The 26,963-nt window shown below is 44.3% G+C and overlaps 9 protein-coding genes across 9 annotated transcripts; 3 read left to right on the top strand and 6 right to left on the bottom strand.

The window, feature by feature from the left end:
• Positions 1-202: 202 nt before the first annotated feature.
• VTP21DRAFT_8511 (uncharacterized protein) lies at positions 203-1,446 on the bottom strand (the record flags this gene model as incomplete). Its single annotated transcript, XM_069399370.1, has 6 exons — positions 203-372; positions 435-735; positions 809-919; positions 985-1,088; positions 1,150-1,264; positions 1,318-1,446. The coding sequence occupies 6 exons, from the start codon at positions 1,444-1,446 to the stop codon at positions 203-205; spliced, it is 930 nt and encodes a 309-aa protein (XP_069254793.1).
• A 327-nt stretch (positions 1,447-1,773) lies between these two features.
• VTP21DRAFT_8510 (uncharacterized protein) lies at positions 1,774-3,438 on the bottom strand (the record flags this gene model as incomplete). Its single annotated transcript, XM_069399369.1, has 8 exons — positions 1,774-1,864; positions 1,934-1,991; positions 2,065-2,207; positions 2,270-2,573; positions 2,642-2,694; positions 2,765-2,831; positions 2,896-2,947; positions 3,016-3,438. The coding sequence occupies 8 exons, from the start codon at positions 3,436-3,438 to the stop codon at positions 1,774-1,776; spliced, it is 1,191 nt and encodes a 396-aa protein (XP_069254792.1).
• A 318-nt stretch (positions 3,439-3,756) lies between these two features.
• On the bottom strand, positions 3,757-7,136 carry VTP21DRAFT_8509 (uncharacterized protein; the record flags this gene model as incomplete). Its single annotated transcript, XM_069399367.1, has 15 exons — positions 3,757-4,095; positions 4,167-4,398; positions 4,461-4,539; positions 4,598-4,786; positions 4,858-4,996; positions 5,074-5,256; positions 5,344-5,540; positions 5,609-5,687; positions 5,747-5,824; positions 5,887-5,985; positions 6,047-6,094; positions 6,160-6,411; positions 6,471-6,553; positions 6,627-6,761; positions 6,827-7,136. 15 exons carry the CDS (start codon positions 7,134-7,136, stop codon positions 3,757-3,759), a joined length of 2,442 nt encoding a protein of 813 aa, XP_069254791.1.
• Positions 7,137-7,757: 621 nt separating this feature from the next.
• VTP21DRAFT_8508 (uncharacterized protein) lies at positions 7,758-11,762 on the bottom strand (the record flags this gene model as incomplete). The annotated part of the gene is made up of 5 exons (XM_069399366.1): positions 7,758-9,796; positions 9,870-10,770; positions 10,838-11,001; positions 11,072-11,376; positions 11,473-11,762. 5 exons carry the CDS (start codon positions 11,760-11,762, stop codon positions 7,758-7,760), a joined length of 3,699 nt encoding a protein of 1,232 aa, XP_069254790.1.
• An 850-nt stretch (positions 11,763-12,612) lies between these two features.
• On the bottom strand, positions 12,613-17,438 carry VTP21DRAFT_8507 (uncharacterized protein; the record flags this gene model as incomplete). The annotated part of the gene is made up of 3 exons (XM_069399365.1): positions 12,613-14,043; positions 14,131-15,996; positions 16,068-17,438. 3 exons carry the CDS (start codon positions 17,436-17,438, stop codon positions 12,613-12,615), a joined length of 4,668 nt encoding a protein of 1,555 aa, XP_069254789.1.
• An 801-nt stretch (positions 17,439-18,239) lies between these two features.
• VTP21DRAFT_8506 (uncharacterized protein) lies at positions 18,240-19,535 on the top strand (the record flags this gene model as incomplete). Its single annotated transcript, XM_069399364.1, has 4 exons — positions 18,240-18,428; positions 18,520-18,676; positions 18,749-19,382; positions 19,454-19,535. The coding sequence occupies 4 exons, from the start codon at positions 18,240-18,242 to the stop codon at positions 19,533-19,535; spliced, it is 1,062 nt and encodes a 353-aa protein (XP_069254788.1).
• A 1,249-nt stretch (positions 19,536-20,784) lies between these two features.
• VTP21DRAFT_8505 (uncharacterized protein) lies at positions 20,785-23,401 on the top strand (the record flags this gene model as incomplete). Its single annotated transcript, XM_069399363.1, has 7 exons — positions 20,785-20,953; positions 21,059-21,189; positions 21,254-21,362; positions 21,426-21,512; positions 21,576-22,028; positions 22,106-22,417; positions 22,485-23,401. The coding sequence occupies 7 exons, from the start codon at positions 20,785-20,787 to the stop codon at positions 23,399-23,401; spliced, it is 2,178 nt and encodes a 725-aa protein (XP_069254787.1).
• Positions 23,402-23,796: 395 nt separating this feature from the next.
• On the top strand, positions 23,797-26,074 carry VTP21DRAFT_8504 (uncharacterized protein; the record flags this gene model as incomplete). Its single annotated transcript, XM_069399362.1, has 13 exons — positions 23,797-23,956; positions 24,023-24,136; positions 24,194-24,255; positions 24,327-24,359; positions 24,418-24,466; positions 24,528-24,572; positions 24,637-24,695; positions 24,773-25,007; positions 25,069-25,184; positions 25,246-25,355; positions 25,422-25,668; positions 25,741-25,816; positions 25,881-26,074. The coding sequence occupies 13 exons, from the start codon at positions 23,797-23,799 to the stop codon at positions 26,072-26,074; spliced, it is 1,500 nt and encodes a 499-aa protein (XP_069254786.1).
• Positions 26,075-26,326: 252 nt separating this feature from the next.
• On the bottom strand, positions 26,327-26,833 carry VTP21DRAFT_8503 (uncharacterized protein; the record flags this gene model as incomplete). The annotated part of the gene is made up of 2 exons (XM_069399361.1): positions 26,327-26,511; positions 26,596-26,833. The coding sequence occupies 2 exons, from the start codon at positions 26,831-26,833 to the stop codon at positions 26,327-26,329; spliced, it is 423 nt and encodes a 140-aa protein (XP_069254785.1).
• Positions 26,834-26,963: the final 130 nt, after the last annotated feature.

Here is a 26,963-nt window from a genome sequence, read left to right as displayed (position 1 = left end):
AGTTTCCCTTTTTTTGCAAATCGGATACGAGCAGAGAGGATTTGTTATTGATAATAATATGTAGAGAACTTATTGCAAAAGATCTTCTGGCATAAATGAATATAAAAAAAAAGGGGGGGAGGGGGAATGGTAGAGACAAGTAAAGAGGAATTATTTACGAACAAAACAGGAAATAAAAGATAAAAGAGAAATAAAGTGGTTTCTAGTAGTTGTAGTGTGACTGCTCATCGTCACCGAGCAATTCCTTGATCTCCCACACATTCTGCTTGTTACCCACAGAGAACTCGAGGTCCTCTTTTGTGATTGAATCCCAGTATTTGTAAACCATCATCACCGCAAGTAAATTGCATATTGTGCCGAAGAAGAGCCCATCTACAAATTAAGTATGTAAGTCCATGTTCCATTAAATCCGCGTCTCCGAAAAAAATATTTACCAATATAGTGCTTCACTGTCTCGCAGATTTGTCGCGAGAAGGCAAATAGCACCACTTGTCCAATGGCGAAAAACAATACTCCAAAGGAGATATCACCCAAAGGCCATCGATCATCCAAAGTATTCAATACAAGCACAATTTGGCTCACCACGTATACTAGGAGCAAGAGCCCATTAAAGATAAAGTAGATAACCCAGAGGACAACAGGATTTTCAGGACTAAATCCTCGAATGGGCTGGAAAGTGGCAATGGAGATGAACATCGCCACTGCGAAAACCACAAATGAACTAATACGAATAGACTTCATTTCCAAAAATTATTGTCAGCGTAAAATAAAGATTAATTGTGGTACGGGAGAACAAAAATATACATACCCAGAGTGACCAGGGAGTTCCATCTTCAGCAAACTGGAAGCCTACAAAGCCATTAAGCATAAGGCACCAGAAAGTTGCGGAGATGAGCCCGATATGAGCTGCTACGAAGTACTAGATAAAAGAGGTTATTATTAGACAGACCCAGTCAAGCTCTTGAGAGTCATAAGATAGTTTACAGGATACACGTTCGTTGCCGTAGGGATAATGCCGCCTACGAGAAGAAATTCAAGGAACGTTGTTATCATATAAAGATAGAAAAACATGACCATCTCCTTTCGACCTATAAATTGAAATAATTCAGTATCACAAGTAATATCTGAAGGCAATTGAATAGATCTTACCAACTGCTGTGTACTTGGATTTGATATGATAGATCATAATGGATGTCATTATAAGAGCGATTATGTGAATAATAAGTGTAGCAGGCTGGAAGATTAAAGCCTGTGCTATTTCAATCTACAAAAATAATTAATAATCGAGAATTTGGCGTTGGCATCTATGTAACCTACATTGCGACTATAACAAAGTGCTTCAACGCCATCGACACGATTATTTGTACTTGGACCAATGAGTGGACATAATGGGAGCATTACCATCTGGCAAACGCCATCGAATTTGCCAAACTGGATACCAGACATGGTAGCTAGTTCTTTTAATTAAGTAATTTAAAATATGCAAAAATAAACAAGAACGCTGGTTTCAAAGAGAAAGAAGAATTAATGGAGAGCAGGAATGAAGAAATGAGTTCAGAAATGGTTGTTTTTAAAAATAGATTCAACAATCAATGAAAGGATGATTGGAAACGGAGAAATAAAGGAGATAAAAATTTTTTAAATTTTTACCAAAATTCCGAAGCCACGCAAATGTCTTAAATGGGACATTAAAACGAAACCCAAATAAACGTACAAAAATTAACAGAATAGATAGTATTGTAGCATATCATCATATCATCCGCCCTATTCATTTTAGACGACTCGTCTCTTTAACCCTTGGTTTAAGGCGGCGTTTTTGTCTGCCTCACGGGCACGTTTTCTATATTCTTCTTTCTTCCTTTGTCTATAGATCAAATGAAGAGATATTGTTAGCATTTTGTGATGCCGTAGTAGCCTAGAAAATGAAACTTACATATGATCCTGTTTGTTTCTAATTTCTGGATAAGTTGGTAGTAGAGCTGCTTCTTTTGCTAGAAAGAAGCAACATAGCGTTGGTTAGCGTTCAGTGGGTAAAAAGGAATGAAAAAGATGATAAATATTTACCTCTTGGATATTCCGAAAAATATCCATGCTTGAGCGCCTCCCACACTTTCAGTCGGCGTTTCGGGTCATAGCAGAGTAATGCATTGAGAAATTTAATAGTTTCACTGGTGGCATTTGGAAATCTAATCAATAGATTATTGTCCCTATATCCCCGTTATAAGAGTTAGTCATCTCGAATATCAACTGTGAGCCATCATATACTAACTTAGAGTTTGGGAAGCTGATTGATTTCGCGAGAGGCAATTTATGCATTCCTGGCCAAATCTTTTCATTAGGAGCACCCAGTAGATTCACAATTAACTCCAGCTGCTGTTGTTCCGTCTTACCAGGCAGCACTGGTTTCCCTTGGAGAAATTCTGCAAAAATACACCCAACAGACCACATGTCGACTGCAGTAGTATAATTCTCTTCACCTAAGAGTAGCTCTGGAGGACGATACCATAGTGTCACTACCCGCGGTGTCATAGGACGCGGCTTATTATCATACACTCGCGCCAGGCCGAAATCCGCTGAAAAGTTTTATACAGTTAAGTATCCTAAAAAACGAGGTAATTGACCATAGAATCATTTGTCTTACCAATCTTCAATATTCCGCGAGAATTTAGAAGTAAATTGGACATCTTCAGATCCCTATTTAAAATATTATATACGACTTTAAACGTTTTGCTGAGACGGGAAGCTTTCAATGTCCACTATCTACCTGTGTATTACATAGTTCTCGTGGATGAATTTAAGACCCTCTAGGAGCTGTCTCACTAGGCATTTAACTAATTAAATGAACGTGATTAATAAAGAAAAATCTGATCCGTGTTCAATACGATCAATATTTACTTTCTGATGGTTGAAATGGTTTTTCCACGGTGTCCATGAGTGTACTTAAATCCTAGAGCAAAAAATCATTGGTAAGCAAAGGAATTCGCCCTCGAGCTTATATATCTCAATGATCGTTACCTGCTCGCAATATTCCATAACCATGAATACCTGATCGAGCTCTTTTCCCACCGCGATGTCCAATACACTCACTACATTAGGATGCTTAAGCTTCTGAAGTAAGCTAATTTCTCGTATACTTGAAACCGGCATCCCATCATTATCGTTTTGCATTCTGATCCTTTTGAGTGCGACTATCTCGTTCGTTTGGCGATCGCGAGCGCGATATACAACGCCATAAGTTCCTTCACCAATTTGATTGAGTTTCTCATACCGATGCACAGGTTGGCACTGCCCATAGAATCCTCCACCCCCGCCGGCCTCATCGTCAACCGGTAAATATTGGACACGCCCGGTAATGCTGTGGATCTCTCGGTATTTGGTAGATTTGGAACGTTCGGATCGACGACGGGAATGAGAAGGACGAGAATTTGGTATTGACATTGGTCCTGTGGGAATCTATTTGTGAATGTTTCTGTGACAATGCAAGAAGGACCAAGAAGAAAGGATGAATCGCTTAGTTATACAAATAAGAAAGTAGTTAGATTTCAGATACACTTGGAAGATTGAAAAATTAACTGTCATAAAAGGGTGAAAAGAGGTAACGTGCAAAATTTATAACCGATTTCATAGTACACATGGATGTACCTATTTTTTTTTTCCTTTCTCTCTAAAATGGTGATAATTGGTGATATGCTTGGATAGAAAATACAGGCAGAACGTGAAAAAAATATAATACAATGAAAATAAGAATCAAAATATTTAATTTCTTCCTTGGAAAGTGGTTGCATTCGAGCCTCCGTCTATAAATTCACGCTCCATAAGCCAGCGATCGGATATCCTATTCTCGTAATCACGAAAGCTGTAGAATTTCTTCAGTAGAGGCGACTTGGCGGGAGGAGCTGAAGAGCCCGCAATAGGTAGACCGGACTGCGGATCCGTCGAGACAAGTGTAGGCGATGTCAGTTGTGTTGAAGGGAAGAGAGCTGCTTCCGTGTCAGTGGACAATGCATTTTCTTCGGCACTGGATGGAACGGTACTAATCTTGAAAGGAAGAGGAATCTCTTTGATGGCACGGAACTGACCACAGTTATTTGTATGCTGAATGGAAAAAGAAAGGGCAATCTGAGGTTAGTAGCGGGGTGCATGAGGACAGCTTTGGCGAAACCTACCTCGTTTTCTAATCGATAGAAATTCCAGATGAACCTCCGTAAAACCTCGCCTAGAGCAACTAAGAATGCAAATATCTGAATGTCGATCCATGGGAATCCCCACTCTCCAAGCAGCCATGACCACCGGAGTAATATATTTGCCAGGATTGCCGCGTAATAGGTCCACTTCGGGAATACAATCTCATCACGCAGAAGAAAATGCTTACTGTTCGGCTGGAGTAATCCAAAATCCCTAGTATCGAAGAGCTTTTATTAAAATTCTATGGCGTAAAGTTGAGTAGCATTGCAGCTTACATTCTGATATCCCAGGCACACCCATAAAGCGTTGCTATGATACGACATGATGTCCATACTGGGCGTATTTTGAAGTGACCTATCAGCAAAAGAGAGTCTAGGAGACACCTTTCAACTAAGTAAAACAGAGAGCATACCAGTTACAAAGTAAACTCCTCCGAGCACATTGGCCGCCATCCCGAAAAAATATTTGGCAGCATTGAACAAGTGAGGGAAGGATTCACTGGTGTCTCGATAACGTCGCAGACATTGTAGAAACCGCCACCAAGCTGGGACAGCACCCAGCGCAATTGATTGCCACGCATTGTCCCAGTTACAATTTGATCCTGTAATATTGAAAAAGGAAAAGGGTGTGGGAAAGGAGCTAATCAAAGTGGATATATCTGCTTCCACTTACCTGGATTATCAAAATCGATTGCATAAACACACAAAAACAGAGGTAGCCGCTGAATCGAATACGTCAAGCTGTTGAGTTCATCTGCAATAAAAAAATCCCGAAACTCCACCCGATACCAAAAGCTAGCTATAACTCTCCCCTGCAGATCATAGATGCCAAGTGGATTAGAAGTAATTCAATCTAGTCTGCTTGGCAGGTGATAGGCAATATACTAACAAAGGAATTGAGGATCCACTTTCTCGCATGATGATATAGCACGGGGAACGGAAGTATGAGAATGCCGGCAACAATGGTGAACCAAATAATCGGATATACGGTCGGAGGTATCCACGGTTGAAGAACGTCTGAAAACGAGAGATAAAATGCGCAAGCATACAGTGCTAATATTAATGCTGGGAGCTAAATCGAGTGATTATGGATAAAAGTGCGTTTGGTCATGAGCAATTTATAATAATCTAGTGCATCATAGCCTAGGAATTTACTTACCTCGAAAAGCTGCTGATAATCCAAATAATTTCGCGGATCGAGCTCGAATATAAATCGGTAATTGATACGATATTTCGTCCAAAAATAAGCGTTTACAGCGACGAGAAGCAAGAAGATAACAGGTAAAAGAAATGCAGCGTAGATTTCAAACAGGATAAATTGCGTGGATGAAGTTGTGCCAGCCCTTGCATCTATGGCTATTTTGCAATAGTAAAATAAAGAGATTATTATCTTCTTCCTTTCAGATTTTTATAAACTAGACTACCTTTCATTACTCCTTGAATGAGAATTGGCAATGCAAATCCCATGTACAACCCTACTCTCCAGGTACACAGGTTATGTTGCTATCCAAATATGTATGTGTGAGCGCTTATTCTAAATATTCTATCAATTTTGAGCTCACCTTCTCTAACTTATCTACTCGTAATCGGCTCATCCCTTTCTTCCTATTTCCTCCTGCAAAATACACCACAAAAACATTCTATCCAAAAGTATTAGTTTTCAAATTTGGAGAATATTTTTTCATCTAGGAGGCGATTTTACTTCGACTTGCTTAATGATATCTTCCAAAACTCTGGAGGTGATGAATGACTGTGAATTTACTTTTTCCATATAATAATCGCTTGCATTCCATCGGGCAATCTACACAACTCATTTGTAACTTGTCGATATACATAGGCTGGAAATAGATCTGGACACATACCTTGTCAAACTTTTTAAGAATCTTTGCGAACCCCATTTGATTCAATGTCTATACGGGCAATAGTACCATTTGTAAGTTGACTACTTTGTATTCATTGTTTTAATTTTAGTTACTCGATAGTTCTTCAACATCTCTAATCCGCGATAGAACTCAACCATAGCGTGCTTGATCCGGCTTTTTGCCATTCGATAATTGATAGTCTGTTCTACAAAATCCTCAGAATTCTGTGAAGTTGCAGACGAATCCTGGTGCTTTTGTCCCATTAAATCTAGGGCTCGGTTGGTGGAAGAAAACCAATTGATAACAGTGTTAATTAACCAGCTGTAGGATGCAATCGTTCGATCTGCTGGGTTGGAGGCACGTCGCTACAAGCGAAATGAAAAAGTTAAGCTCTGTAAAAAGTCTGTGTATACATGTCACTTACCTTGTGCCTTGCTTGATGAAGCTCTACGACCCTTATTTGGTCAATGATCATGAGAAGCTTCTCGAAAGCTTGATCCTCCTTATCTAGATAGACAGAGGTTCGAATTTCAGTTAGAAGAAATTGATTGATTTTTCTGTGTGAGCATCCTATTAATACCGTTGAAGAATTCATTAATTTTCTCTATCTCATTCTCCATGCAATTGAAGAACTGCCTCTCCTCGGGCGAGACATGCATCAGCATAATTTCGAAAGGGAGTTCCTGTGTAGGCTTGTGAAGTCGCCTTGTCACTACTGAAAAAGTGGATGTATCGCATTAGTCCTAAACGCAAAATTAACAAATTCTGCATTTTATGTACTTGGAAGAAATGGTTTCCTCAGCTTGCTTGAGCGGTATCCCTCCGGCATTTTCCCTCGTGTTCGAATTGAAACCGGAGACACTGGCCGTTCTCTTTCCCCCTCCTCATTCGCCTCCTCGTCCATCGATATAAAGCTCACAGGAGATCCTCCTGATCGCAGCACAAACGATCGACGATGCCCTTTCTCATTCAGCTCCGCCTCGACGACGCGATGAATGTCTTTTAGCCGCTTTTTGAGTACTTTGTATGCAATATATTTTTTACGCCATTCTGGTATCGCCTTCGCACGCAGATACTTGGCGAACTTCATTTATAATAGTTAGGAGGAATAAAAAGGGGGTGGATCTTGATGCTGCAACTAGTTATTGGTATATCTCTGGTTTATCTGAGTATTTTGGGGGAGATTCAGGTCAAACTAGAGAAAAGAAAAATGAGCTCCAATATATCTAAGGAGGCGGGAAAGCTAAGTTTGTTGGTCGCATAAGTGAGAGAGAACAGAACTGTCAAAAAAAAATTGAAATTCGCGTCTAGATCCTAACACCATATAAATTAAATGATTTCCTAAACTGGCCGCAACCCAGTGGTTCAACCCTCGTGCGTCAAACCTTTCCTTAATCCGTTGATTGGGTTGCTAACCAAATGCTGCCATATATTTTTTTCCCTAACAGTTGCAACCAAAACGGAATATATCAAGTGCACAGAAAATAGGACTAGATTAAAGTGGTAGTGTTCAAATATCCCTCGCCAAGTTCGTAGGTGGGCATTGCCACCACCATGGGACATCCAAGAAAGATTAAATTGATGAACAAAAAATATACACAGATAATATAGGAATGGTTTTAATATTATTATATCTCCTATGCAATGTACGCACCATATTCTTCCCACCCCAGCTATCAAGTGCAGTCAAATAAACAAATGAAGGAGGCCTCTATGAAGTTGGGGTGTTTTGCGTAATTGAGCGTATTTGGCGACGAAGCTCTCCAAGCTCTTCATATAGCTTGGCCATCTGAGCATAACAGTCGTCCAGCTCAGCCTCTGCCGCCGTTAGGGAGGGGGGCGCGTCTGAACTATTCTCGTCCAGACTGGTTCCCAGCCCTCGAAGTTGGTCGGCGGCTCTTGCTTGAAGCAACCGCAAGGAAGACTCGATGGACTTGACCTTCGACCTCAGCTTGGGCACTAACTTGTCAGCATCCGACTTCTCCTCCTCGCCCTCCTCATCATCTGTCTCCTTGTTATCTAGGTCGTTCCCCTTGTTCTCTTTTTCCTCCACTCGGGTGCCTTCTCCATCGTCCTCGCCCTCATAGTAAATTACTACTCCTGAATCTTCCCGTTCTCGAATAATCTGTACTGGCTCTGACGCGTAATCCCTTGCCCCAAATTTGTTTAGCAGGACGCGCAAAAGCTCTGCTGGCTTAGCACGAATGATGCCATCTCTCACAAGGTTCAGGCATTGCAGCCTCTCTGTGAACTCGCGCTCAAACTCTTGGCGTTCGGTATTTAGCTTGTCTTGCTCATCAAAGAGCTGTGCAGTCTGCCGCAATAGAAGCTCTCGTTGAGTCTCTGCCTTTTTGCGCTCCTCCGCTGGAGCATTGCCATCGACTATTTTATCCAGGGCCAGACATTTCTCGTAGTTTTCCTTCTTCTGGCCGCGGATATCTTGCAGCCGGCGATCGATGGCCTCAACCTCGTGTTGGATCTCGAGGAGATTGGCCGCATGTATTTCAAACTCCATTTCCAGACTCTCGATTTGTTGGCCTCCGTCCCACTGCTGATGTTCCAGTAGTATTCGATCGGTTGAGTCGAGCAGTGGGGACCGAGGGGGCGTTAAGAGAGCAGCCTCGTTTTCCCCGATCTCATTCGCATCTGTTTCGCGCACAATTTCCAGCTTGGCCGGTAAGCAGAGCTTGGGGCGGGATTCTCGCTCCTCCTGTCGAGCCTTCTCCACCCTCTCCTTCACCTCTTCCCAACGCTGATGCAAAGTGTCCGCCGCCCGTTCGATCTCCACCACCTGGAATGCCTGAACCTCCAGCTCTTTTTTGAGCTCTAAGAGTTCCTCCGTGCTTTTGTTGACTTTAGTTTCCGCAGGGGCGGCTGGATCCTCTGCAAGGTCAATTTGCTCAACCAAATCGTTGAGCTTTGCATGCCGTTGGTCGAGTTCTTGCTGCACATGATTCACGTTATCCTCGACGAGTTTTGCAAGTTCGCTAAAGAGGTCGTCTCTCTCGGGAAGCACAATATCATTGCGATCGGATTGCAGCATGCGCTCCAGATCCATAAGTTTAGCCCGAACACGCGTGATGCTCGTGGTGAGAGGCGAGATGGCCCGTGACATTCGATTGCGCTCGCGATCAGTGAGGGTCGGATTTAGAGTGGAGAACGTAGTGGATCTTCGCCAGGGCTGATCCATCATCCGAATGGAGGAGCGCTTAGGATCGAGTGGGCAGTCCAACATAGTATTCTTAGTTGAGGTTTTTTCGTTGTCCTGATGGTTTTTCCCTTCATTTCCTTTCTCTCCTCTGCTTTTATTCTCTCTTGCCTCGGTAAGCTTGTTGTTTAAATCTTGGTTTGCCTTGATCAGTTCAGAATGCAGTTCATATCCATTCTCCAACGTTTCAAACAGGTTTTGTACATCCTTATCCTGGAGACGTTGTGCAGCAAGTCCCCCTAACGTTTTTTCTCCGGAAAATGTTTCTGAAACCTTCTGATATTGGGTCGTGAGGTCTGAGAGGAGATTGGATGACCGCTCGATTTTCTGCCGCACGGAATCGACAAGTCGGTCGAGAGAGATGCGGGTTGGGCTTTTGGTCGATGTCACGGGGGGAAGACTATCGTATTGTCCCAGAGTAACTTCCAGAACAGAAATTGACGAGGCGTGATCATCGGTAAGTTTCTGTAAGACGTGATCGAAGGGTTCTCTATCCTTTTCAAGCTGTTCAGCAGCCTTCTTTTTTTGCACGTCAATAAGCTCTACAAATGTAAAAATTTTACCCTTCAGATGAATGGTCAACAAATCCCGTAATAAGCTTTATAATGACTCTACCTTGTAGCGAAGGTCCCATGCCCTCTTTTGCAGCTTCAAGGGGGGTCAAACCTTTTGCATTTTTTGCCTCCCAATTCGCCCCAGCTTCCATTAGCACTCGCACTACCTCCCTCACCCCTCCATATTCCACGGCAAAATGCAGTGGCGTATATCCGTATCGATCTACGACATTGACCTCACACCCCAGTTGGATCAGCAGGGAAGCGCAGCGGGCAAGGTGAGCAGACGATTCCTCTATGCCATTCTCTAGAGCTGGCTTGCCGTTACCAGAGAAACCATTCGCTTGATGTGTCTGGCTCTGTTTTGGTGGGCTTTTCTGTTGAGGCGATGACTGTTGCTGATGATTATCAACACCATCACTACTCCCGGAGCTTACGCTGCCTCGTGGCTTTCGATTTTCCTCCTTGGGTGTTCCTTGTGACTGCAGAGATTGCTGTGAGGGCTGCTCTGACAATTTTTGTCGCGATCTCTCACGTTTTGGTGACTTTCCTCCGGCCGTTAAACGGCACAAATGATGCAGCACCGTTCGCCCATACATGGTTCTTGCATTCATGTCGGCTCCAGCTTGATAGAGCAACATCAGAGTTTCGAGACTAGGTTGGGTTTGCCGTACGGCATGATGGAGCGGTGTCAGCCCAGTTGTTTTATCGTGGAAATTGACCAACGCAACATTGGTTGGAAGCACGGCGGCAACTTCCGGGGGTGAGAGAAGAAGGGCTTCAATTGACACATGGTCATTGAGACGAATTGCCTGGAGAAGAGCTTGGTGGGTGGTAGAGTCTGCGGTATACTCGTCTTCAGGAGAGCGTTCTGCGGGCATCTCAACAAGTGAAGATAAAAGAGAGAGGAGACGAGAATAGTTTTGCGGATAGTTGATAGAGGGGAGCGCGATATTTTTATCCTTTATGAATTTGAGAAATGGTGAGTAAAGCCACGTCTTGGTCTATCAGCAACACATTATTGCTTACTTTAATCCTTGGTCGACGACATCGAAGGGCCTCTTCGCACACACGGACGATTCCCGGATAAGATTGTCCATATTGAATGGACGACCATCCATGATGATCCGTGCAATCGGGCGATGCTCCATGTTGAAGGAGCAATCGAACCACATGAAGGTGTCCATCACGGGCTACAGACCAATAAATAAATTGTGTTAGTTGAAATCATTAAATATGACACGGTAGGGTTGCGAAATTTACCTCCATACATCAGCGGGGTTGCTCCATTATAGTCAGTGGCATCAATATCAATCCCTTTTCCCACCATTTCGAGTAATAGCCGTAAAACTGGCTCTTTTCCTAGATAGCTTGCCAAACATAGAGGTGTTATTCCACGAATAGCTTTCTGAGGGTCATTTAGAGTCTCGCGAGAAATATTCGGGTGAAAGAGCAAACATTTTTCAATGACGGCCAAATGTTTAGGGTGCGACTGTGAGATGAGGGGCAAATTTTGTGTGGTAATGGTCATGGCGTCGAGGCCGTAGATAGCACATACGAGAGGAGTTCTGAGAATAAAAAATAGCGCGTTACATGTTTCCGTCGGCAACTAAGCAGTATTAAGCGGCAAGAATAAAAGGCTCTTCCTCGAAACCATTACATACCTTCCACGGCCATCTTTCAAGTTCACATCAGAGCCTGAGTCCAGTAGCAAATTCACCATCTCTTCACGACCACATAATACTGCAAGGTTAAGAGGAGTTATTTCGTAGTCAACACTCTCTTGAATAGCCTGTAGTGCCGCCGGATTGCCGTTGAGAATCTCATCAGGGATGACGGGTGAACGTGTACGATTAGAGTTCCACGAGAAAAGCCCATTCACATTCGCACCCTGTTCAATTAAATTACGTGCGGTGGAGATATCACCAGAGGCAATAGATGGTAAGAATGACATGATATATTATTTCTAGAGAGCGGAACTAGGTATAGGCTGATGGAGGAGAAGAAACTAAGAGCTGTCAAGTGGAGTCCAGGAGAGAGAGCAGGAGCAATAAGAAGTTATGTATATCTTAACAGGTAGAGCGACAAGTTTTCTTGTGTAATAATTCAATCAACGAAAAGCAAAAACAATCGTTAGCTTGTGTTCATTTTGCCATTCTCGGAAACCGCCACTGGGATAGTGCTTACACCGCATTGACATTTCACCAGAGAAAGTTGAGGCCGAAAAACCACGGACAATGATATAGCTTAATAGGGAGGATATTATCAAACCATTCAGAAAACCTCATATTACCAAGAAAATGTTAAGTCTTTTCCGGGAAATAAAAGCCCTCTTTCTCTTGGGACCTTTTAACAAAACCATTTCTAATATAAATAGGGTCAATAATTTATAATACAGATAATCTGAAACGAAATAAAGTGAAAATAAATACCGAAAACGAAATCAATAGAAAGGCAATCTGAAATGCTAAAGTAAGCAAAAAAAAAAAAAACGAAAATAGAAAAATAGAAAATAAAAAGATAAGAGTATAAAAACTTGGGCAAAATTTTTTTAACTCCATATACAAAGCATATTACTGATTATAATATGGATGAACTAAACATCCGAAGTATCCAGCAGAACAAAAATAAATAGCACAAATAAGAGCTGAGCAAAATAAAAGAGATAAACAAATAAAAAAATAACTCATGTGAAGCATTGTAGGAGAGGGGGAAAAAATAGTGAGCAGTGAAAGAAATGGAGCAAGAAGAGATACAGTCATTAAACAAAAAACGACAATGGTAAAGTTTAAGATAAAGAAAAATTAAAATCCACGCGTAGGCCCATTGTCATAGGTCTTCATGTGCAGGTGCTGATCGAATGAAGCTGGCTCGTTCCCAGGGTGCACAAACGATGGTGTTTCTACTGTTGCGCCTATCTCTCCAGTCAGGTCTAACATCGAGTCATCGGCAAACATAGCCTGATAGGATGGGTGGGTGGTGTAGAAGTATGTTTCGCGGTCACCCATATTTGGAGACCATCCTGAAGTTGGCTGCATGGGTTGCTGTGGATGCATTTGTTGCTGGTGTGTAGTCGCAGCTGCCTGGGCCAGAAAATTAGTCGATAGATCGGATACAAGGTACTCCTGAACACCTGCACCAAAGCCTGTATGATCAACCCCTCGCCAAGCACTCGTAGCCTGCTGATGAGAAGCTGGCTGCGAATATTGGATATAGGACGGCTGTCCGTGACGATGTTCAAAATCTCCTCCCATAACCAAAGGCGATATTAGGTCCCCTTCACATGAGGACGATTCTACCAGTCCCATACTGGGAAGGGTGGTGGTGTCAACCATCGCCTGAGAATCTCCCAGGAGGATCCTGGGATCGTAAGCGGAGACGAGCTGAGGAAAGTTGGCTTGAGCGGTGAAGAACTTACTATCGGCCGGGAGATTGTTGGTGGACTGGGAGTCGCTGCTAGCTTCCCTCCGGTTCAAGAAATCTTCGGATGGCGGTTCGGCAAGCGTAGTAGAAGCAGGCATCATGGTCCTCTTTGTCGCCATGTGGGAGGCTATCTCTATGCCACCCGACGCTCCCTCGGCCTGGCTCAGCTTTCCGGCAGTGCTTAGCTCCTCAATATGTCGGATAAACTTCACACATTGACAATCAACGCCAATGCTCCCACATTGTTGCTGTAGACGTAGGATGCGTAGCAAACGTAATAGCCCTTCTTGGGCAAACATTGAGCCCATCACATTGGCAGCATCAAGTTGAGATCGGCAAACATAGAAGGACAGGTAGATTCCATCCAGCGTCTTGGTGTAGTGGTGGCAAGAAAACTGATTCTCACTGTAGAGTTCTAAACACCTTAGAATTGAATCGACTGCTTGAAGACATATTCTGTATGAAAGCGAGCTCATATAGCCGTTATCCGGAGGAAAAGCCATAAGCGGGAGGTGCAATCGAAGCCATACGATGTGGTATTCTATATTCACAAGCAACAATGAACGCAGGGTCACTGTCTTTAGACTTCGAATCTGCTCTATATCATTCAAGTCATAGCGGAATTCATCTGGAAGCTCGCGATACCAAGCGGAGAGCTCGCGCTCAAGATTGGGAAGCTCCTCCCGAAGGAATGAAGTACCCCTCTCCCAGGTCTGGTGAATTTTCGTGATCAAGTCCATTAGAGTTGCTTGGTTCACCATGAAAACAGCACGGATAGGAGTGTCGTCTTCATCGTCGGGTAGGACCGAGGGCTAACGTGAAAATGAAAAGCAAACCCATCAATATTGAGCAAAAAAAAAGGATTCTTTACTATAGCAAGTGCAAATAAAAAGACTCACAGTATCAAGCTCCCATCGCTGTCGTGTGACCATTCGCGGGCGTCCACTACCCCATAGCGGAGTAATGCAATCAAATAGATAGAGCGAGAGGGAGAGCCGTTTCCGCGACTCAGCTGCAAGGGAGTGTAGGCCAGCCCACTCCGATTTTCGGTACCAATTAAGATGCTGGGCCTTTCGCAATGCGCATCCTAGATACAAAAAGGCCTCGGTTGGAGATCTGGAAAGGGCCGCAAAAATGGCGAGGTTGAGCAGGGTATGAATCATGGCGGGACTTTCCACGCGATCAATGTAGGGGTGGACAAGGCTGCAGGCCTTTTCCTTGTATCTAGTGGTCAAAGGATCGCGTTCGGAAACCTCGCGGTTCTGTATTGCAGCATGGGCAAGCAACCAGGCATTGACCTCGGCGGTGGAACCCTCTGGGTCGCCTGGAACGACACGACCATCCGGCTTCTTTTGTACCCAGTCCTGGTAGATATGCATTGGGGAGAGAAAAGCTTGGTACACGTCCACAAGATGATTCAATGTTCGCGATCCAATCAGCCTCGCCAGCGCCTCCCTAGATTCCACCGAAGAGTATTTGCCCTTTTCGCTCACCGTCGCTGGCCACCAATGCTCCAACGAGAACAGGGGCATCCAATAGTCGTGGGAGTGAAAACACCGGTGTTTCGCCGCACTTTCACGGAAGTCTTGACTATTAAAACTCTGTAGACTCAGTGGTTCAATGTTTTCGGGATGAAGTTGGAGGACACGGGGAAGAAGATTGCAGAGCTCATTCACCGTCTGGGCATTGGTCCACACCCGGAAGCCTAGCGGATATTTAAGGGTGAGCATGCAGCGAATATTACGGTTATTTTGGCCAGAGTCGGTGATGTTCACGTCGATTTTTTCCGCTGTTCCTACAGTCCCTGCGACATCTTTACCTCCGGATTGTGTAGAGGCGTTCGCGGGGGCCGATGCGGGAGGTGAGACCGACTTTTCGTGACGGGATACGGGACTTGCCGTGGCTGAGTCATCGGAATCGGTAACCGGCCGCAAAGTGGATGCTTGTGAGGTCAAGAAAATGCCCCTGGATCGACTATGATAATGGTCCAGCCACTCTTCCATCCTGTGAACCATCTGTAGATGGGAGTTGAAACCACACAAGAACCCAACCGAATGGCGAACCCATCCAAGAATCCGGACAAGCTGCGTAGCCGCGAAATCAGGCTGATCTGAGAGAACATGGGTATAAAAATTTATCAGACGGTTGAGGGCGACTGGCGGGACGAAGCTCGCCTCGTGTGGATCCAATTCCTCGGTGAGTTCCCAAAATTTGTCTGCATGCTCGTGCGCCTGCCGGCGAGATGCGAAGCCATAAGGATGCAGGCAGGGATGGCTCGCCCCTAGGACCCATGCATGGAACACCAGCACTATAGAGTGATAGATGACCCTGAGGACTCGCAAGAGGGTTGCACTTGTCTCGCTGTTTTGCAGTGGCTCATAATCGTGCAGGATCTGCAACCAAGCATGGAGTTCTTCTTCGGATTCGGCCATCTCACGACTGGATGGCTCCTGCAGGTTTATTCGCAAGCGGATGCGCTTGCGGATGATGGTAATCTTGACACGCATCGAAAAAAAGAAATCTGCCCAAAACTCATCGGTTTTTGGTTGTGTCGGATTAGGTAACTCCGGCACCTCTATCTCTATTTCCTCATCACGAATGATGGGTGGGCGCTGGGTTCCTTCGGAAACAAGGAAGTCGAGAATGTAACATTGCCACCATAGGAGCGAAAGCAGCGGGTAGTCGGGATTTGTGGATTTTATCTTGTGCATTCCCATATCTTGAGCCTTTCGCACTGCAAGTGCGATATAAAGAGAGGAGAATTCCTAAAGAAGTGAAAACAGGTGAAATTTTCAGACTACAAACTGTAGGAGATTCGTTGCCAGCTCACACTTACGGGTCCTTTAATGTAAAACAAATGAAATGCCATTAGCAGAGTGGCCTGAAGCGTCTCCACACTTGTATCGAGGACTCGATTTCGCAGAATCTGACGAGTAGCTTTGACAAAACGCTTCTCTATTCCCAGAGCACTTTCATGAGAGTCATACCCAGAGTATCGATGCACGATACAAGCGTGTCTCGTAACAAGACCAGCAACAGCATGCAGTATGGCTGGATCGATATCTTCCACATTCTGGGCACGGATCTTGGCCAGTAGACTATCTGGGCAAATAACGGGCATCATCCAGTAATAGCATTTCTTATAAGTGTTGACAATGGCTTCCAACATGTCATGGGAGAGGTTCTGAACCACATTATTGAATTGGGATTCTCCAGACAGCTTAGGGCGCTTTCCCGGCCGCCCATGCTCAGTTACTTCGGATTTGCATTCTGCAGCAACCGAACTTAGTATGTCCTCCTTTTGATCGGGCAAAATACTGGCCGGAGTGGAGACACGACACTTGGCCATATCTCGAGTGAGCTCACGCAATTGCCGATAGAACTCCACAATCGTTGGCACAGAGGACTCTACGCTCAGACCCCCTTCAAGCTGGTCAACTATGATGCTTCCGAATTTCCCAGTAAGCACTTGAGCTCGCTGTAAGGACCGCTCGCCTAAGCTCGAAATCCCCTGTCGCTGCCCCTGCCCCAGCAATTTTGGACTGCGATTACTGTACAAGTATCTATTTGTCTTATACTCCTCCTCGATCTTGGCCAGACGCTCGCATAAAATTATGCGTTCTTGAGGTGTAAATGTCTGGTTTTCTGCGCTAGAGGATGAAATGGCGAGTTTTAGCTGGTAGAGGTCGTACTCCATAGTGTCTAGTTTGCGCTGAATTTTGAAAGCATCAAACGGAGACTGATCGGATTGTTTCTCCATTGCTCGCTTGGATCTCCTCGTAGTTTCTGGATAGTGGCAATCAGTTTTACTTGCAACGCAGCGGCTGCAAGTAGGTCGCTTTCCATCACAGCGAACTTTACGCTGATGGCATACTGAGCAGGCAATAGGAGTGCGACGGGGCTTGCGGGTAGGAGGAGCATGAGCAGTAGAAGAGGTGGATGAAGGGGCAGCGATCGAATCAGAAGTAGCAGAGCTAAGGGGTGTCGATTGGATCATCGATTGGTACAATTGAAAGGAAGAGGAAGCATATGGGATGGCGGTGGTGGTGGAGGAGGAGGGAGGGGCTCGATTGGGGGGTGTACTTGATAGAGAGGAGCTAGAGGGGGGAGAGGAGGCGGGGACAGATTGATGCATTGAGGGAATGGGCGAAGGTTGAGTCAACATGGTGATCTGAGAATCAAAGTTAGGGCTAGTGTGCTGTGTCATTACTTTCGCTATTTACGTTTTCATGGCTTGTTTTCGCAGCATGGAAAGCTTAATCTAAATGTCAACACAGAATGTTGCCAGAGGAAAATAAAGACAATAATAATAATAAGGGGGAGGGGGGGGAAATTAGGGAGAAATCGAACACAAAAACAACGGAGAACAGAACAGAAGACTGGTCCAGCGGCGAACTCTAAAGCTGAGATTATCTCACTCTTCATGCACAGGCTTGTTTTCAATTTCTGCGGCTCCCTGGGCCTTTGTGGCTTTCCTTCCCTGCGTGCTCGGCAAACTAGGGCAAAGGAGCGTTTGTTTACGCTGCCGCCGTGACGATGTATCCGGGCATTTCCACTGGGGGCCGTTTTAGATCTGTGATTTAACCTCCTCGCAATTGGATACGCAGAGTTCATCAGTTATATTTTGCTGAATTTCCTTTAACCATTTCGGCATGAAGCAAAAAGGAAACTGCGGCCACATTCTCCACACGCTCCACTAAAAAGTGGTGAGTTTGAATTGGCATAACAGAGTGCTCGTGTGAGAAGTGAAAATCGAGACCAATCAAGCCGTCAAGGTTAGAGCGCTGCGCCAGAGGGGGAGTGCCGAGGCTAAGATTTATCCAGCTGTCATTTGAAAAAATCCTTCCTTATATTTGTCGTCGCATTGTCTGCTAATATCGGGGATTACATTAGGAACTTTAGCGCCCTCTTTCTTTTACAGTTGTCCATCCTTGCTTGCCGATTCGACTTCTCCCTTCCGCTTCTACTCTCTCCTTTAGATCGTCTGTCGTTTAAAACAGGAATACACATGTCCCATCCGATGCCTAATGCTGGAGCTCCGCTCTCAGCATCATTCGCAGATTCTCAGCTCAAAGAGCGGCAACCGCGGATACAACCGGGAGCCATTATCCCGGAACGATTGTCCAAGGCATTGGTTGGTTTCACCCTTGGGGGATTGGCAGCATGTGGTGCGGTTACTCTTACAAATCCGATGGAGGTAAGAATCGTAGATAGATGCTGCAATATTTTCGAATCACTCGTCTATTCATCCTCCTTACACCTTCCTCCTTAAACCCGTCCTCGCTTAGGTGGTCAAGACTAGATTACAGCTCCAGGGAGAGCTTGCAAGGGCGCAGTCTGGGGCCGCCCTGCCTATGAAACCTTATTCCAATATCTTTCAAGCGCTTAAACTGATATTCCGCCACGAAGGCTTACGGGGCATTCAAAAAGGATTAGGCGCTGCATGTAAGAGTTTATTTCAATCCCCCATTAATGCATTACATAATTTATACTTTATCTCCCCATATTGCTTGGTAGATGGCTATCAACTCATGATGAACGGTGCGCGGCTAGGTTTCTACGATCCAATTAAGCGCCTCTTCAATGATACTCTAGGCATGGATCCAGCAAAGCGTCACCACTTTATCTGCGTTATGTCGGGCGCATCTGCGGGAGTTATCGGAGCGGCTCTCGGCTCTCCGCTTTTCCTTGTTAAAACCCGTATGCAATCGTACTCTCCCACAGCCGGAGTCGGTCACCAGCACTATTACCGCAACACCTTTGCCGCCCTCGTGCAGATATACCAGTCTAACGGTGTGCGTGGTCTATACCGTGGAATGAACGCGGCGATCCTCCGCACCGGTGTCGGGTCGTCGGTACAACTACCAACGTACGAATTCACAAAGTCACACCTACTCGCCTCACCATTGCTCGATCTCCAAGACGATGTTCGTACCCATTTGATGTCCAGTCTAGTATCCTCCTTCTTCGTCGTCCTAGCGATGAACCCCTTTGATGTTGTAAGCACGCGAATGTATAACCAGAAGATTGACGAGATAACCGGTCGTGGGCTTCTATATCGCGGACCCATCGATTGCCTGATCAAAACGGTGCGCACTGAAGGTGTCAAGGGTTTATACAAGGGTATTACTGCACAATATTCACGTTTAGGGTGAGTTTATAACCCATTTGAGCACAGGGCAAGGAAACGCAGCTAACCGAGATCTTTTTTATTCTTTTTAGCCCCCACACTATAATGACTTTTGTTTTCTATGAGCAATTAAAAAGACTATATGGCAAGCACCTTTCTACATTAGATACATAGAGTCACATAGAGTATTACGTTAGGATATATATACATATATATTTAATACCCTTCATCCTGTTTGGATTGTGATAATAAAAAACAGCATTGGATAAATGAAATTCACCTAGTCTGAGCAGATCAGTATGATATTGATGATGCAACCTGGAACCGAGGGGTCATTTTCATCTTGTAGCCATATTTGTGAATACCTTCTCTGGCCATGACATTGCAACCGAACTTGGTCGCTTTCTCATTAATCTTATAATTGATAGGTTTGCTCCTGTAGCCGTTATGGGTCGAGTGCTAGTATACTCCTATCCAGGAGACGGTCAACCGCGAAATGGCATTATTTGTTGAGGCCATCAATTTGTATAACGAAAATAAATTGTGCAACCATGACATCAGAGACAGTCAAAATTTTTCGAATTTATTACAGAGCACACCTATAATATTTTCTACGAAGAAGTGTAGCTTCCACGGGCCACATAATCTGGATCCGCCCGTCGTGGATCAGGAATTGAGCTACGATAGATTTGGTTCTAATTAGAAAAAAAAAAAAAAAAGACGAAAGAAGAAGAATCTTCTCTCCCGAATTCTATGGCCCGTTGCACATTCTTCGGATTGCCGAAGTGGGTCTTCGATCGGTAGTTCAGGCAAAGGGCCAATCTCTCTGTATCAGCTGCATGCCTGTTTTCAAAAGAAACTTAAAGCGAGTTAGAGCCTATGGCAAAATTGGCCTAAGATCCGATTTCCCAAAATGGAAGTCCTATTATGAGCTGTGCCTAAGACCCTGAAACTCTGTACCATTCTTTCCTAACACACCACCTGCCAGTCCGCTGCACCCAACCTAGAGAATCCGGCACCACAAATGACAGAAAAGTCCAATATGGCTACTCCCATGCAAGGGCCAGTCTAGAAGCACACTGCAATACATACACCGGTGATAAGTGCAAACATCGATGGTTATTTATAGAACTGCGCTGCAATTTTTCTGGATGGAACAGTCCGAAGGAGGGACTTTGATGTTTTGTGAGAATTCGCCCAGATTCCGTAATTAAAACAATCTTAACTTGCCGCAAGTCTAGCCATTTATGTAATCCAAGTCTGCTTCAAATAAGCATCCTAGTTAACACTATGGTCTTATTTTTGCTTTCTCCCTCATTACACCTTCATTTCTTTCGGGGTTCTTCTTCCTCTTAGTTTTGTTCTCCTTCCCTTACTCTTCGATCTACACCTACGTTTGAGCAAACATCCTTTTTCCTCTCTTATGCCCGCAAGAAGTACCACAACTATCGTTGTTGACACCACTCTACAATGGTGTAAACAGTTACCCTCTGCCATTCCGCAGGCATTGCTCGATATGTTTCCCGTCATTCATTGGTTGCCCCGCTATAGCCGCAAATTTATCGCTGGAGACATAATTGCTGGTGTAACAAGTATGTTTTATCTTTTTTTTAATAATTTCATCCCGCAAAACAGATTATTGGTGCATCCGGGTCGAGAATTGATCGCTGATTATGACTTCCTACAATAACATCTAGTTGCCCTTGTGCTGGTACCGCAATCTTTAGCTTACGCGAAGATTGCCCAATTGCCTGTTGTCTATGGACTCTATTCCTCCTTCCTCGGTGTACTATTATATATTTTTCTTGGTACCTCGAAGGATGTTACTGTAGGTTTCAAGACTAGTTAGAAGGATTAGATAATATAACTGATAAACTTATTTGTATCGCTAGGTTGGCCCCACTGCTGTTCTCTCGCTAATGACCGGTCAGGCTGTGGTCTCGTTAGCTTCGCTCGATATTCCCTCCCATGTAATAGCCACTTCTATCGCCTTCATGGCAGGTAATACTTTAGAACTTGAGACCTCAGGGCCCCACCCTCGATGACATTGGATTTCTTCTCTAGGCATAATTACATTCGGCCTCGGTTTTTTTAGACTTGGAATTCTACTAGATTTTTTTCCATACTCTGTTTTGACTGGATATACTTCTGGTGAGTTTCAGCCGTGCTTTTGTTTTTTTTTTTTTAATTCACACCAACATTTCAACTCACTAGGCGCAGCCATAATCATCATGGTTTCTCAGCTCCCGGCTTTACTTGGCGTTAGTGGGGTTAGCTCAATAGATGCTGTGTACCTCATAATCATACATACCTTGAAAGGGCTCCCTAATGCCATTTGGCCTGACTGCGTCATTGGTCTGTCATCCATGGCAGTCCTCCTTGCGCTCCAATTGGTTCAGAAGTTCTGGGGCAAGCGACATTTTCTAATCAACTTTGTAGGCATCAGTCGCAATGCCATTTGCGTCATCATATTCACCGTCATTACCTATTTGGTGAACATCGGACGTGACACTAGCCCAATATCTATCATAAAAGATGTACCCAAAGGCCTACCTCAGCCGAGTTTACCAGCATTGAGCTCGAGCTTGATCATTGGTGTCCTTCCAGCGGCCATCCTGTCCGCTTTGGCTGCAGTGCTGGAACACATCGCCATTGCCAAAGCATGTGGTAAGTGTTAAAAAGTGTTGACGCATTGGTTGAAAATAGCTTGTTGGGCGCTAACCATAGGGTTGGATCTATCATAGCGCGCAGATTTAAATACGTCATTAACCCTAATCAAGAGCTCATGACCATTGGGATGGCAAATATTGCGGGCTCGTTCTTCGGAGCGTACACTGCTACCGGCTCTTTCTCGCGATCCGCTGTGAACGCAAACTCTGGGGTCATGTCACCGCTCTCCAATCTAATATCCGGAGCTATTGTGATATTTTCGTTGCTCTTCCTCACCCCATTGTTCTACTATATACCGAATGCTACTCTGGCGGCGGTCATCATCCTCGCAGTGACCGGGCTTGTCGCAAAGCCAGGCGTATTTGTGCAGCTATGGAGGGTCAATCGTACGTATCCGTGTTTCATGGTTGGCTGTACTCTTTAATCCTGACCTTTATACATGGTTCTTTGTAGCGCTGGATTTCTTTTCATGCATCATTGCCTTCCTCGTCACTCTGTTTGTGAGTCTCGAATGGGGTGTCATTTCAGCCATTTCGTTCTCTCTGATAGTGCTTTTAGTGCGGATTGCTAGACCCCAGGTCCATGTTCTCGCCGAGCTTCAGACTCGCCAGTCAGACAGCGGTTCGGATCGCATTGTCAATACTGGGATCTACGTCAACTACGATAACAAGCGCTATCAGACAAATCCTCCGGCTCCAGGTGTACTCCTCTTTCGGCTTCAAGAGGCCCTCATCTTTCCGAATGTGGAACACGTGTGCCAATGCATCATGGACGAGGTGAAGTGCCATACTGACCCTTCGTCGGACGCACCCCCAAAGCTCCATTGGTCCGATGACACTGCGGTTAAGGTGAAAAAACTACGAGCCAAGCGCGATCCCATCGCCTTGGAAGCAGGCGGAGGTTATCCCCCACTTCGAGCCGTTATCCTTGATTTCGCCGCGGTGAACAACCTTGATTCCTCGGGGCTTCAAGCCCTTTTTGATCTGAGGAGAGATATGGCCGAATACGCGGGCGTGGACGAGTCCACTTTCGAGCTGCATTTCGTCAGTGTACAGCAGAGTGTTTTACGTGTGCTCGAGCTTGCGGGCATTACGCGTCCAATCCAGCTGATTGTCCAAGACGAAGGAAACGATGATGACCGAAGAGAGCCTTTCTTAAGTGTGGAGGCGGAGCATGATTCGGTGCACTTGACCATCGAGGAGGCGATGCGGATCGTGGCCGCAAAACTGTCCAACAAATATCCACACGGCGATCTACTTCCTCGCAAAAGCTTATCCATCACCTCCACGATGTCAACGGCCGACGAACTTGATTCCGAAAAGGGAGCAGTCCTGGAGCTGGAGCATGTCTCTGCTAATAGTTCACTCTAGCGAGGCGGTGAAGGAAGCTTTCTTTTTGTAATATAGTGTTGGTCTTCGCTTTTCCCAGTTAACCATGGTTTCCTCTTCATTTTGGACAATTTAACTACTACTCCGATGTTGCATTATTGCTGCATATTTCTATTTAATTATATTCGATATCTATATTCTTTTTATATTTTGTATTTTTTTTTTCTTGGAATACGGGGGCGAGGAAGGCAAATCTTATAAAGTTATATCCCTGAAGTAGAATCTAGAATGCAAATTTCCAAAACTCCATTTTGGATTTTGAAAACGATCGGATTCAGGAGCGGGAGATAAAAATGGAATTTCGAAAAAATTTCACTCCGCGATTGGACTTAACTAATATATTGACTACTTAACTGCCACCACTATAGCAGCAGAAAATGGATAGACAAACTAATTCGAGTGCGGATGCCGAGCTAGGCATTTCGTCATCCCCTCAAAGGATCACTCCACAACGTAGCTCGACATCAGCCCCTGCGAAGCGATTTAAAGATTTAGTAGGATATGTCGTAGATCTAAAAAAGACGAATAATTTGAATGGTACATTTGGAACGCCCACCAAAACGGAGAACAGCCGGTACTAATATATGTCTTGTGATATTATAGCATTTATTGATTGGGCACCGGGCAATGAACCAGGTGTAGATGTTCATAGCATGGATGGGCGGTTTGAAGCAGTTCACTGCGACTGTGCAATTCAGATTGTGGACTATTGTGAAGGTGAAGACAATCTGTCAGATAGCCACATAGATTATTTCTCACTTCTTGAATACATAGAGCATATTATTGTAAACAAAACGGCCACCAATGAGACACTTCCTCGGATAATTGCCGGCAAGGTTGCTTTCCTGCTAATGTTAGCTCATTTTTACGGAGCTAATTTATATAATGTTTCATTTTCACTTTGCAGATGCCTACGTGGGCCAAAGTCAGATGGATAAACGTGGGTTGACTTATTGGCTACCGCTTTTGTTAAATAATAGCTAATAATGAACGAATAGGTCGATGGTTTAAGTTGGGACGTAATAAAAACGCTTGCTATTCGATATGGTATGCTGTTTATTTTACATATTAATAGTCAACCTACTTACTGATTGGGGTCTACACGCAGATCTTCACCCTTTGTCCGTCGAGGATCTACTCCATATCCCTCAGCGTAACCACTTTATTTCAATAATACATTGTTAAATATGGCGCCAATATTAACCACTTACCTACAGGTACCAAGGTCGACTATTATACGAATTCCATCTTCGCGTGTCTCCAGCTTCATTTGCTGGTAAGCTTACCGAATTATTGTAATTAAATCAACGAGAATTAGTATTAGAACTATAAATTTTCAACTCTATTTTACAGGAAGCAGACAGTTTGAAGACCGGTGACCAGAACGGAGCCGAAGTCAGCTATCAAAACAGTGACCCCTCGACAGAGAACCACGCAGTGCAATCTAATCGCTGCACTCCATCATGTCGTACTTCCTTATTACATTACAAAAATGCCCCCAAAACTAACTTGGCCAAAGCGTATAATGTTCGGGCTAATAAGATGCATATAGAGCTGGAGCAGTGCTCGATATTTGTCCAGCTGAAGGGTAAATACCTCGTTTGACTTATCCTTTTCCTAGATATTCAACTTTGAATTTGAATCATTAGAAAATACTCTAATCACCTTTTTCCAATACTCCGGAGACCCGGTTACTATGCCGCTTATTACACGCTTAAAGCAGAGCAAAACACTTCTCCGTACCTCAAATGATCCAATCTTCTTGGTAGGAACTTCTAAAATCAAATAATTTAGGCCTCTGCTCATGTTATTTTTGTTGGATGCAGATGCAAGCAATTATCGATGCCATCGTGGATCATTCCATACCGATTGTTGATAAGTATCGCGATCAGGTCACCGAACTTGAGAGCAGTATTATGATCCAGCCGGAAATGAGGTAGAGCAATGCTCTTGATCTTATACTGATCACCCCATGTTAATGACTCTATATTTTTCTCACCAGCTACACACGTGAACTGCACCTGATCAATTCTGAGCTCATGATACTAAAGCGTACACTAACCCCCATTATCGCCATTGTTCAATCACTACGCGATTATACCGCTCACCTTAATGGGGGTCGTAATGAAAGCCATAAGGATGGAAACACGAGGCTCTCTTACTTGTTCCTCGATGTGCACGATCACATATCCTCAGTGGTGGAGAATTTGGAGACACTGAGTAAAGTGGCCGATAATTTGATAAACCTTGTATGTTCCCTATTACATCTTGCCGAGTTTCGATTTTCATATATTGACGGATTGAAAATTTTTACTGAGTAGATATTTAACACGATATCATATCAAACAAACGAGAGCATGAGAATACTGAGCTATCTTAACATGCTCTTCCTACCCTGTAAGTGGTTGCTGCTAAATAGGCTTATAAGGGTGGCTCATGGAATGCCCCTTCCTCCATTTAGGTACATTCTTGGCTGGTGTATACGGGACCAACTTTACGCACTTTCCCGACCTCGAGCGACCCGAAGGATTAATGTTCTTTTGGAAGCAATGTATTGCTGTTACCATAATATGTGTAGTAGGGTTCACGTACCCCTGGTGGAGTCGATTCTTGCATGCTCAATATCATCACTATATAAGAAGGAAACGGCAGTAGTAGTGTCCTCTATTTTTCCTTCCATTAGCTTATGGTTTTACGGAAAAGCGGCATATGCATGAACCATCCACTTTATAGAAAGCCATTTTTTATTCATCTATATCTTTATAGTGTAGGCAGTTTTTTTTTTTCTGTGAGTGTATTTAACCCGATGTTTCTATTTCAGTTTGGTTGTTGCCAATGCTAAAAAAAACATCAAAACACGATCCAAAAGATAGATATGCAGAAATCACTTATATTACAAAAGCAATGTTATTTTACAAATCTTCTTGACAAAGCCTTCGGTAAGAGACGACCCCACATCCGTGCCAAGGTAGCCGTAAAAAAAACGCGCTGTCCTGCCAGTGCCCCGAATGCAAAGAGCATTGCAGAGTAGACAGGAATGGTGGTTACAACATATGCAGCACGGAAAGAATTGGGGCCATCACGCCATGAACCTATATAGCAATTTTCCAAATAGAGGTCAATCTTACTTAGGACAGAGAGAAAGCAATAAGCATCAAAGAAAGATTCAAAATTACCTTCAACTCCTAAAACGTTCTTGAGAATTGGCCGAGTAACATAGAGCGAGCTGGATCCAGTTACAGCAAATACTGCCATCCGCACTGTCCAGTCTCTCCACCACTGCCAGTTGCGTTCGGTGTGTTGTGGTTTACCGGAGGTAGTGGTGGCGAATGAGCGTCGAGGTTGAATTAAACATCGGTGAACATGATGAGGAAATACACGGGTTGAAGGGTGTCTCAGCGCCGAGAAGAACATTATCCTGTGGTGTAGAGGGAATAGGATAGCTTTACCGAGTGAGTTGGAGAAGAGGCTGCTTTTAATTTTAATCGTAAGATATTCGGTTTCGATGTGCAAGGCAGCCTTAAGTTCGCATTATTTTGCTGCG

The sequence above is a fragment of the Calcarisporiella thermophila genome (genome assembly GCF_041956535.1).
Source record: "Calcarisporiella thermophila strain CBS 279.70 unplaced genomic scaffold VTP21scaffold_4, whole genome shotgun sequence".
Classification (NCBI taxonomy): domain Eukaryota; kingdom Fungi; phylum Calcarisporiellomycota; class Calcarisporiellomycetes; order Calcarisporiellales; family Calcarisporiellaceae; genus Calcarisporiella; species Calcarisporiella thermophila.
This window is presented reverse-complemented; position numbering and strand designations above follow the sequence as displayed.